Source organism: Gorilla gorilla, chromosome 11, assembly GCF_029281585.2.
Source record: "Gorilla gorilla gorilla isolate KB3781 chromosome 11, NHGRI_mGorGor1-v2.1_pri, whole genome shotgun sequence".
Lineage (NCBI taxonomy): Eukaryota > Metazoa > Chordata > Mammalia > Primates > Hominidae > Gorilla > Gorilla gorilla.
Window position 1 is genome coordinate 112,419,057 of NC_073235.2, and position 12,314 is coordinate 112,431,370.

General features: G+C 41.7%; 2 protein-coding genes across 15 annotated transcripts in view; both read left to right on the plus strand.

The window, feature by feature from the left end:
- UNC80 (unc-80 homolog, NALCN channel complex subunit) overlaps window positions 1-12,314 on the plus strand; it is a 234,133-nt gene that overhangs the window by 34,120 nt on the left and 187,699 nt on the right. For all 14 annotated transcript variants that reach the window (XM_055380463.1, XM_055380468.1, XM_055380470.1 and 11 more), the window contains exons 8-10: window positions 8,221-8,482; window positions 9,900-10,034; window positions 11,533-11,749. In XM_055380463.1, the coding sequence (XP_055236438.1) occupies window positions 8,221-8,482; window positions 9,900-10,034; window positions 11,533-11,749 (614 nt within the window). The remainder of the gene's footprint in view (window positions 1-8,220; window positions 8,483-9,899; window positions 10,035-11,532; window positions 11,750-12,314) is intronic.
- LOC129532155 (zinc finger protein SNAI1-like) lies at window positions 1,432-5,140 on the plus strand. Its single transcript, XM_055380472.2, has one exon. It carries the CDS (start codon window positions 3,466-3,468, stop codon window positions 4,237-4,239), a length of 774 nt encoding a protein of 257 aa, XP_055236447.1. The 5' UTR covers window positions 1,432-3,465; the 3' UTR covers window positions 4,240-5,140.

A 12,314-nucleotide genomic window follows, 5' to 3' on the forward strand; every position in this document is an offset into this window, starting at 1 on the left:
CTCTGTAGGGCTGCTCATAACATAGAATCTGGTTTCCCCAAAACAAATTATTCAAGAAAGAAAGGGAGCATCAAAAATGGATGCTTTTATAACCTAATCTTCCATAACCTAATCTTCTATAACCTAATCTTCTATAACCTAATCTTTTATAACCTAATCTCTGAAATGACATACCATCAATTCTGCTATACTCTTTGGATCACACCAACTAATTTTAGTGCAGAGTGGGAAGGGACCACAATAGAATGTGACTAGCAGGAGGCAGGGATCATTGGGGGCTATGTTGGAGGCTGGCTGTAATAATGATAATGTCACCATCATTTAATATATTAAAATTTTTATGGCTATTTCTGTACATATTTTTTCACATCAATTGTTGAGCATTCCTCCTCCACTAATTCTGTTTTATACAAATTCCAAAAAGTTTAACTTAATTTCAAATAAGAGTAAGTAATCTTTTACTTCAAATGCTACGCTTCTGTCTGACTTTTAAACATATCATAAAAACCAAGAACAGTGTAAAATCCTGAGGTCATAAAAATATTCATTAGCTTATATTTCTTATATAATCTTTCTCATCCATAGTAAGCGTAGAAATTTACAAATATAGACATATAGACAGTAAATGATGTTTCTTTTCTCTGACAAAATCAAGTGTTAATGGTTCCATTCTGATTTGCCAGTAAAAACAAAAGCCAGCTATAATGTTCAAGACTACTATTTGTGAACAGATATTTTTTTCTTATTCTCTGATATGTCTATACTCAAGCTCTCTCTCTCTCTATATATATTTATATGCATTCACTGACATATATGTGCGTAGTCGCCCACAGCAACATACACCCACATGTGTTAATTAGACATGAATCAGTGGCACTTTGGAAAAATGAATGAGGTTTTCTCTCTGCCCAGCTGCAGTGGTTGGTTGCCATGGAAATGATGCAAAGTAAAACTTTCAGAAAATACAAATGTTCATGTGTCTTTATTGGAAGAGCTCATGCATTAATCAGAAAAGAAGAGAACTTTAATAACAAAACAATGCAAATATCCTAGTAACAAAAGCTGTCTGCATGTATCAAATACAATTCATTATCTCTTTTGCTCTGAACTTAAGTGAACTGCACATCAGTCTTCTCTGCACTCTGCAATAAGTAAACAGGTAGCTAGTTTTTAAATTAATGTTAGATTTCATCTTTAATTACTATATGCAGAGAGTTAATTTATGCTTCAGTAAATACTGCATAGAGTCAAGACTGACAGTTCTTTGCTTCCATAGATTGTTATTTCTGGAGTGCTTATCTGCCTTCAATACTTTCTGCTATCAGGTCTCAACTCTAATTAATGATAACTTGACTTTCCAAAGCCGTAGTTGCTTGGAAAGTAGACTAAAGAAATTCTTGCCAGTTTTGAAATTCTTTTCTGTCATAATATGTTGTTTATTCTTATGCATATAATTTTGTATAGGGTCAATTACAGAAAAAATGTAAATATATAAAATATTTTTAAAATAAGTGAAAATCATCCATGAGCCATCAGGTAGCTATAAACATTAATAACTTTTTATATATGTGCTTTTCTTCATTATTTTTACATATATCATTTAGAAGAAAAGTTGTATTCATATTATTTTATAACATTTTCATTTTTAATTTTTTCCAGGAAATAACTTTTAGATTCAGAGGATATTAGAGTTGAAAAGAACTTTTCTATCACATGGTCTAAGAAGCTTCCCTCATGTCATTTTTTTTTTTTTTTTTGAGACGGGAGTCTCGCTCTGTCGCCCAGGCTGGAGTGCAGTGGTGCTGGCTCGGCTCACTGCAAGCTCTGCCTCCTGGGTTCACGCCATTCTCCTGCCTCAGCCTCCCAAGTAGCTGGGACTATAGGCGCCCACCACCACGCCCAGCTATTTTTTGTATTTTTAGTAGAGACGGGGTTTCACCGTGTTAGCCAGGATGGTCTCGATCTCCTGACCTCATGATCCGCCTGCCTCAGCCTCCCAAAGTGCTCAGATTACAGGCATGAGCCACCACACCCAGCCTCCCTCATGTCATTTTTATCCAGTTGTGAAAATTTATTTCTCACATGTTAGTCTGCTGGTTAATTAAAATGACTTTTATCGGATGGTGATACTTTGATCGTACCTGATAATACTGTCTTAAATGAAATAAAAATATTTATTGATAGTTCTTGCTTTTTATTGAATATTAAGTGCAGTACAGCTCACACATTAAGTCAAATAAACTAGTGATTGGATAACACCTTAAAGGGAGGTACTTAAATATTTGCTACCAAACGTCTTGTTAATTTATTGATATTTTCAAATGGAGTCTCTTTCAATATCAATCAATTGAAATGTGATTTTACTTAACAAATTTTGATTACATAAGATACGGATATGTTTCTAGTCTCTGATCACAGCCTTACATTGTTGGAGTCTTGCTGTTCTGCAGCCCATCATCTGCTGAACTAACATGCCCTGTTAGAAAATAGTTAATGCTTATGGGACTCATCTGTACAGTTGGTAATTACTTTCAAACAATACATTTTGTATATAGAGAAAGATACCAATTTAATCATCTGTTGCCCTCAGGGACAACACCGTCAGCATATCTTCTCAGTTACGGTGATTCCATATAGGATTATTAAGAGTGTTCAAGGCTGAGCATGGTGGTTCACGCCTGTAATCCTAGCACTTTGGGAAGCCGAGGCGGGTGGGTCACCTGAGGTCAGATGTTCGAGACCAGCCTGGCCAACATGGCGAAACCTCATCTCTACTAAAAATACAAAAATTAGCCAGGCGTCGTGGCGGGCACCTGTAATCTCAGCTACTCAGGAGATTGAGGCAGGAGAATCACTTGAACCCGGAAGTGGAGGTTGTAGTGAGGCGATATCGCGCCACTAAAAAAAAAAAAAAGAAAAGTAAGGCAAGCCCGGGCTGCTACTGCGCGAGCCCAGCCAGGCCCGGCCCACTTGCTCAGAGCTTGGCCTTAGGGGGAGGCACGCCTCCAATTGGCGCGAAAGTGATAAAGAGGCGTGGCCGGAAAGGTCCCACCCTGCTCCCCTGGAGTACTTAAGGGAGTTGGCGGAGCGGCTGCACTCATTGCTCCAAGGCTCGGCCTAGTGAGCGGGTAGCCTGCGCTACTCAGCGACCTCCTTGCCTCTGCGCTACTCAGCGACCTCGTTGCCTCTGCGCTACTCAGCGACCTCGTTGCCTCTGCGCTACTCAGCGACCTCGTTGCCTCTGCGCTACTCAGCGACCTCGTTGCCTCTGCGCTACTCAGCGACCTCGTTGCCTCTGCGCTACTCAGCGACCTCGTTGCCTCTGCGCTACTCAGCGACCTCGTTGCCTCTGCGCTACTCAGCGACCTCGTTGCCTCTGCGCTACTCAGCGACCTCGTTGCCTCTGCGCTACTCAGCGACCTCGTTGCCTCTGCGCTACTCAGCGACCTCGTTGCCTCGACCACCATGCCGCGCTCTTTCCTCGTCAGGAAGCTACCTGACCCTGATCGGAAGCCCAACTACAGCAAACTGCCGGACTCGAATCCAGAGTTTACCTTCCAGCAGCCCTACCACCAGGACCACCTTAACTCCACTGCTTTGCTGCCAACACTCATCTGGGACGCTTTCCTGGCGCTCCAAGCACAACCAACTGCCAGGGCCTCCCTGCAACTGAGACTCCCCCAAGAGAGTTCCAAGGCGGCAGAACTGACCTCACTGTCGGATGAGGACAGCGGGAAAGGCTCCCAGTCCCCCAGCCCACGTTCACAGCCTTCTTCGTCTTTCTCCTCCACTTCAGCTTCTTCCTTGGAGGCGGAGGCCGATACCACCTTCCCAGGCTTGGGCCAAGTGTGCAAGCAGCTGGCCCAGGTCTCTGAGGCCAAGGATTCCCAGTTTCAAAAAGCCTTCAACTGCCAATACTGCAATAAGGAATGCCTCAGCCTGGGTGCCCTCAAGAAACACATCCGAAGCCACACGCTGCCCTTTGCCTGCGAAACCTGCGGGAAGGCCTTCTCCAGACCCTGGCTGCTGCGGGGCCATGTCCGGACCCACACTGGTGAGAAGCCCTTCTCCTGTCCCCACTGCAGCCGTGCCTTCGCCGACCGCTCCAACCTGCGGGCCCACCTCCAGACCCACTTGGACGTCAAGAAGTACCAGTGCCAGGCTTGCGCTCGAACCTTCTCCCGAATGGCCCTGCTCCACAAGCACCAAGAGTCGGGCTGCTCAGGGGGCCCTCACTGACCCTAGAGGCTCCCTCTTCCTCTCCCTACCAGACACCCTGCCCCCGCCAACCAACAGCCTCCCCAAGCTCCAGAAGGAAGGAGTACACCATGTCCTCATGCCACAGAATTCCCTCCTGAGCGCCCCCATTTCTGGATGCATCAGCCGCACGGGACTTTGATGAAAACCATTTTCCGGTTCTGTTTCCTCTGCCTGGATCCCTCAGTGGACTCTGAAAGAGGCCTTCCCGTGGCCATGTCTGTGGATGGCTGGCGGGAGGGCAGCTGGCAGCCCCAGCTTGGGGGCATTCTTGAACTGGCTTTTCTGCATGTGTTTGTGTATTCAGAACTGTTTGGATACAGCTGTTTGAGCTACAGGACAAGAGCTGACAGTGTCCACCCCAGTCAGGGGACCCTCCCCACTCCCTCCCCGAAGGAGCCCTCAGGCCACCCTCTGCGAGGTTTGACTATGCAATAATCCACCCCCAGTTTCAGCCATGGGGCCTTCGAAGGCGGTGGCTGACACCAGGACGTGTCAGAGCCTAAGATGCTCTGGGCCTGAGCAGCTATTTCAGCTTCCTGTTTGGCGTGGTTGGCGCCTGTTTCCCAGGCAATTTAACAATGTCTCAAGAGGGACTGTAAGTAATGGTTGTCACTTGTCGGTGGCCTAAGTGGGGTGCTCTGGTCTGCCCAATGTATCTCCCAGAACTATTTTGGGAACCCAACAGGTAGGCCTGGGAGGAAGATGTTTACATTTTTAAAAGTACATTGGTACTTATATTTCATACATTTTGTATCAAGGAAACGTTTTGTATAGTTAATGTGTGCAGTTTATTGATATCCAATAAAGCAACTTGTGTATTTTTTAAAAAGAGTATTCAAGGAGTACCTGAGAATGTTGTTTAAAATAAAGATTCCTGGACCACATCCTCTGAAATTCTGGTTTAGGAAGTCTGGGGCAAGACCTGGTGCCTGCGTTTTTAACAACCTCCCTCCTTCGTATCCTTATTGGAAGGAAGGATTCTCATGAATGTGGTTTATGGTTATCTCATATGGAGCACTGCTCTAGGGATTGAAGTAATTTATGGAACTCCCTAATCTAATTTACTAACTAGAAGCATTTGGGGACTTTAAAGTGTGGGGCAGAGGGTAACGGGTGAAGAACAACTACCAGCTATTCCAATGGGGAGGAAATAATTTGGTCGAACTAATAATAACTGTCTTAACCACAGCAGCCTAGTCAAGAAAACAACAGTTTCACAGGCTCTTATAATAAATCAAATGATTTTCACGAAGCCTTGAGGACCTAAAATTACCCAGCTGGTAGCCAGCCAACCCTATACTTTGTCTTTTGTTTATAAATCCAAGATTACAGCATGGGGGTGGGGGGAAATAAATCCTGTCATCTGAGGTATAAATGATAGGCTGAGAGGAGTGGGTTGCGTGTGTCATGCATCTTTAAGAAGGAGAAATGGGATGGGTGGGGGAAGGGAGAGCAGTGAAAGCCTTTTAGGAAATGGGTAGAAATGAAAATCAAAGTTTTTAGTTTCCTTCAAACTGGGTCTCAGGATAAACAAGTGGCACTCAGGGTCTCAGGAGTAATCAAGTGGCATGCTGGACAATTTGAGAAAATATTAAAACAGGGCTTTTTACCCAAAAATGTATTTGGGGCTGAGAGGCAATAAATCAATAACTGGCACACCAGGGCAAGCATAATAGAGAATGAGTTTGGAATGGTAAACCCAGCCAGACTATTCAGGCCTGGTTCACTACTGTAAGGGAGCTCGCATTTTATTCTAAGGGGATTGAATAATATATTGAAAGGATTTGACCCAGGGAGTGGAGGAATAAGAGGAAAAACTAGTAGATTAATAGGAAGTAATTGCAATAAGCCTGATAAGAGATGTTAGTGGCTAGAACTAGGGTGGTGTCTGTGGAACTGATGAGAAGTGGTTGGAAGGAGATTTTGTAAGACTTCATGATAGATTAAAAGTTGTCACAAAACGGATGTCCAAAGAATATTCTAGGTCTCTGGAAAAAGGATAAACTCTGGCATAGCATATACGGGAATTTAGGGATTGTAGAAGGCTTCTTTTCATATGACTGCCAACTCACTTTTGTGTTTGAACTTCAGTTTATATTTATTTCCTACTTGTCAAAATATTCAAGAATATTAGACTGTAAGATAGCATTGAAATTCAAAACCATTGTGTACACAGGCAATTGTACCTCAACCCATCAGACAATGCTATTAACAAGAGAAAAAATAATAAAGTATGGTATGTGCTTCGATAGGGAAGTAGAAGGGCTGTAAAAATAATTTGCAGGGCACAGATACGGTTTGGATTTGTATTTTTGAACTTTTTACTGAAACCCACAGTCAGAAATGTATTTTACCAATGACTCAAAACAAATGGTCATTAAGTGAGACAAAAGTTTCACCAAACATCCAGGTCCTTACTCCATAGTATTTTTGTTTTTGTTTTTGTTTTGTTTTGTTTTTTTGAGATGGAGTCTCACTCCGTAGCCCAGGCTGGAGTGCAGTGGCGCTATCTCGGCTCACTGCAAGCTCCGCCTCCCGGGTTCACGCCATTCTCCTGCCTCAGCCTCCGGAGTAGCTGAGACTACAGGTGCCCGCCACCAAGAGCGGCTAATTTTTTTTTTCTATTTTTAGTAGAGACGGGGTTTCACCGTGTTAGCCAGGATGGTGTCGACCTCCTGACCCCGAGATCCGTCCGCCTCGGCCTCCCAAAGTGCTGGGATTACAGGCGTGAGCCACCGCGCCTGGCACCATAGTTTTTATTCTAGTTAATAGGTTAAAATAGTAGCTGTGTCCTATGGAATTATTTTCTTGAACCACTAGTGAGCCGTAGATTTTTTAATTAAAAAAAAATATGAGCCTAAGAAGTTTAGGAAAATCCCTACTCACTCTCTATGGCTGCGTTTTTTGTGAGAGCACTTTGTGTGTGGGTAGCGTCATTTGCTAGTTCATGGTAGGGTACAAACATCTCTCTTTTGCATCACCTAAATCAGAAGGAAATTGTGCTTGGGAGTTTAGATTTTAGATTTAAGATACCATCTTGGATCCCGGAAGTTCTAAGTTTATATTTTGTCACTTATTGTCTGTCTTTCTTACCAGACCACATGTTCAAGGTGAGAAAGTTAAACTTACCTTTAAATATGAATTTTGTGGGACACAAACATTCAATTTGTTGCACCTAAGATACATAGGATGGTGTATTAATCTGAGTAATTTCTTAAAACTACTTTGTAGTAGAATTAAATTGAACACTAGGTAATGAATATATTATGTGTTTAAATTGAATAATAGAATCCCAGGAACTTGAGATTTTTAAAAAATTAGTCTTGCTCTCTTGCAAGGATATATAACTTTAGAATTTTCAAACTTATTTTATTTATTTTCCTCATAGCAAAACTTCTGTTTCTTAGCATTTTGTAGCTTTTCCTTAGTTATTTTACATAATATTTTCACAACTGAAATTAAAATAGCTCAATGAAGTAGGCAAGGCAAATATCATTTCTATTTCTATCGGGGTAAAAGTCAAACCTGATCTTAGCATAAAGGAAGCATTTTAATCTGAACCTCATCTATTTCTATAGCTCTCACTCTCATCATTGTCCATCACCCAAATTACTCACCAATTACTTAGGGTCTCCCCTTCAAACTCGTGGTTTTTAAAATTCATGCCTTTGTAGGCATTGTTCCCTCTGACAGAAATGCTAATCCTCCCTCCTGCCCAAACCTCAACTTTGCCTTGCTAATTCCTATCCATCCTTCAAAACTCTCTCAATATCTCTACTTTCAGGAGATGTTTAGTGAAAGTGGAATGAGAGAGACCAGTTGGAAGGATATTAGAGTAAACTACGTAAGAAACAAGTAAATGAATAAACAAATGAGAAAAGTAGAGTTATAAGCCATGCTGTGCTGCCCCTCTGAAAGCTTGATTGCCAGTATAATTATCTTCTTTCTGCCATGGAACAGGGCCTCTCTTGTGATACCTCCATGCCAAAGGTCCCGCTATGCCACCTACTTTGACGTTGCTGTTCTGCGCTGCCTACTTCAGCCCCATTGGTCTGAGGAAGGCACTCAGTGGTCTCTGATGTACTATCTACAAAGGCTGCGACACATGTTGGAAGAGAAGCCAGAAAAGCCTCCGGAGCCAGATATTCCTCTCCTGCCCAGACCCAGGAGTAGCTCCATGGTGGCGGCAGCTCCCTCACTAGTGAACACCCACAAAACCCAAGTAAGAAAAACCCAGTTCATTGTCATTCAAACCAGCAACTTTGCCATAATGGATTCTTTTTTTCTCTGTGCATCCAGCTCTTAGGTACTCTAGTGCTGACTTTTTGGTTGGTGGGTTACACTGTTGCTATTATCTTTTCCCTTCCATCTTGCATGCTTGACCCTTTGCTGGCTTTAGCACTTAATCATTTGAAGAAGTGCACCTCTTGCACATGCTAATTTAGTATAAGTCTTTGTTTATCTAGAATAGTGGAAAATTGGGTCTTCTGGATAATCAAAGTAGTAATTAATAGAGAGTTCTGACATTAAATCTGTTGGTTACCAATATCATAAAATCTGTAACATAGGATTTTACTAAACGTGATGTAACCTCTTTTGCATAACTCAACATTTCCAGTGTCTTTTTTTTTTTTTGAGATGAAGTCTCGCTCTGTCGCCCAGGCTGGGGTGCAGTGGCACGATCTTGGCTCACTGCAAGCTCCGCCTACCGGGTTCACGCCATTCTCCTGCCTCAGCCTCCTGAGTAGCTGGGACTACAGGACTACAGGCGCCCGCCACCACGCCCGGCTAATTTTTTTGTATTTTTTCAGTAGAGACAGGGTTTCACCGTGTTAGCCAGGATTGTCTCGATCTCCTGACCTCGTGATCCGCCTGCTTTAGCCTCCCAAAGTGCAGGGATTACAGGCATGAGCCACTGCGCCTGGCCAACATTTTCCAGTGTCTTAATGTCATCATTAGGAATATTGCATTTTGATAGTCTTGCTATTTATTATAAATGTTTAGAGAAGTAAACTGAATGTGTACTGATATGGTGATATCTTCATGGCAATTGCTTTTTGATAAATGAATGACCTAATACCAGCTTGAACACTTGTTCTTGCCCTCTTTCTCATCAACACCAGGTGCTGAAAATGTAGAGAAAAATGTGACTTGTAGTGTGTTCCAGTTGTTTGGATTTACTTAAATGTGAATTGGCTGAGTCTGAAATTTTTTTCTGCACATTCTGAAAACAAACATGAGCAATAGCAGAGTTAAAAGGAAATATAATCTGTTTTAGTAGTAGATATTCCGCCTAAGTGGATATCTGCTTTACTGAATCATTCAATGGAAAAAAACAAAACAAAACACTCTTTTTAATTAAAAAAAAAAGAGAGATCCATCTTCTCTCTATTTTCTTAGCATTCTAAATCTGGGGCTACATGACCTCACTGCTGAAAACTCCAAACAGAAATTACAATTAATATGAAATATATATTCTCACTGGCAGAATTTGGATTCCAGAAGTCCAGACATACAAGTTCAATTGTTCAAAGATGTCAAAGCTATAGGCGCATCCCTATTAAAAATGTGACATTTCAATAAGAACAGTATTTGGATGTAAAGTCCTAAGTCCTTGATCACTGTCTACCTTTATTAAGGATCTCACCATGAAGTGTAACGAGGAGGAAAAATCTCTTAGCTCTGAGGCATTTTCCAAGGTTTCACTGACCAATCTGCGTAGATCTGCAGTCCCAGATCTTTCTTCAGACCTGGGCATGAATATTTTTAAAAAGGTGAGTAGAAATGCTTATGCTCTTTGATATTTTGGTAAATAAAAAATGTCAGTGGGACATGAGATGTTTCTGATCATACTGCAGTATGGGTTGAGGTGGGAAAGGGAACTTAGAAACCAAAGTCACCTCCTAGATGTGACACTGACTTGCAGCATACCCCTGTGTATGAGTGAACTTCCTATTCTAAATGCTCCACAGGGTTGTCATGAAGCTCAATTCTGATCATATGCATAAAGCAGTGTAAAGAAGTGTGGTGGTGGAAGTAGTTGTGGTAACAATGATGGTAACTTTCATTTGTATGGTTCAACTCATTTTTATCAAGTGCTTTATATAAATAGTTCTCATTTAATCCAATGACATCCTTATTCTCCTCATTTTGCAGGTAAGAAATTGACCCTTAGAAATTTTAGGTAGTTTGCCCAAGATTGAGTCCAAACTCAAAAGTAGGTCTTCTAGTTAAATACGTTATATTTTTCTGCCATTACTCTGCCTCTCTTCTTTGTAAGTAATTGGAGATAAACAGAAAATAATATGTGTAGACCTATGTATATGTATATATATAGTGGTTTGCTTTCTCTTTTTCAAAACTCTTAGTTTAATTATGCCAACGAAGAACGCAGAACACAATATTAACCTATTATGAGCTGAAAGTGTTGCTAAGTAAGCAGTTTTCTGCCTTTGTTAATGATGCAACAAAAGACAATGGCTATCAATTTTCTTAAAACATTCATCATTTGAAAGGAAAAAAGTGGTTTTCAATACAGGCTGCATATGATAATTTTTAAGGAGCTTTAAAAAATACATCTTCAGGTTCAATCCCAGACCAATTAAACCAGAATTGCTGAAGGTAGGCTAAGGAATTGTTATATTTTAAAAGCTTCCCTAGCAATTCTAAACTTTCAGTTGCACTTGGTTTTGAACTTGTTTGGTAGGAATAATGGGTTTGTGGCAATGTATGGTCTGTATCTTCTTTGACTCTTCTTATGAACAGTGGCGCACATTTAAAGTTGGCTAACTGAAATAATGGATCACCATCATGAAAAATGGAACAGAAAAAGAGAGACTGGTTCAAGTAGTGACTCTAACCTTGTGATTTGCAAACTTTAGTGTGCATCAGAATTACCTACCAGACTTGTTAAAACACACATTGCTGGACCTCAGCTTCTGAGGGTCTGATATAATATGTCTGAGAATTTGCATTTCTAATAAGTTCCCAAGTGATGCTGATGCTGCTGGTCCAGGGACCACACTTTGCAAACCACTAGTCTAACTGAACCCAGGAGAAAGGCCCACGGAATACGTGGCCTTTTACTTAGTTTCTTTCACTCTTTTAACGTGAAATTTCTCCCATTTTTATTGGATGATATTCAGTGACTTTCTGGGTCTCCTCTTCCTGGCACATTTCTTGTATTTTAATGCAGATCATGGAGCCCCTTGGGAAGCAGATTGTAACCTTTTCTTTGCCCTGTGCCTAATTCTGCACCTCTCATCACTGTAGTTCAAGAGCCGCAAAGAAGACCGAGAGAGGAAAGGCTCCATTCCATTCCACCACACAGGCAAGAGGAGGCCACGGAGAATGGGAGTGCCCTTCCTGCTTCACGAGGACCACCTGGATGTGTCCCCCACGCGCAGCACATTCTCCTTTGGAAGTTTCTCTGGGCTGGGAGAAGACAGGCGAGGAATTGAGAAAGGAGGCTGGCAAACCACCATTTTAGGTGACCACAAGGCCTTCCAAAATAGGGCAGAGTTTAAGTGACCTGTTTAGAACTGGATCTAGGGCTTCTGGGCAAATCTGAATCTTTCTTGAACAATTCAGCCAAGAAATTTGGGGCTCAAATTCAGGTTCTCCGGTACCAAAATAATGCTGTGTTTTCACAGCCAAATAAATCCAGATAATTGAAGTAATTATGCAAGAGTTCTGTGAAATTAGAGAGGTAACAATCTTATTTCTTAGATCATTCTAGACAAAGAAACATGGCCTTAGGGTGCTCTGTGCATTAATTTCCATTGTGAATCTAGACAGCAGATTTTTATTAAACTTGGATTTTTTTTGAAAAAAGCAGCAAAGCAAAGGAAAAAAATATATATATATATTTTTTTCTTTCTGGACTGCATATTAAATAAGCCAGTTTAAAATTGGGAGCTGACAGCTAGCTGGGCCACAACAGACGGTTTCTGACATTTGGCTAAGATTGGGGCTGACCTTATCACAGGCAGCTTCATCAATCATCCTGACCCTGAATATCCCCATGGCAAGTTCAGTTCTTGCTTTTTTGTCTG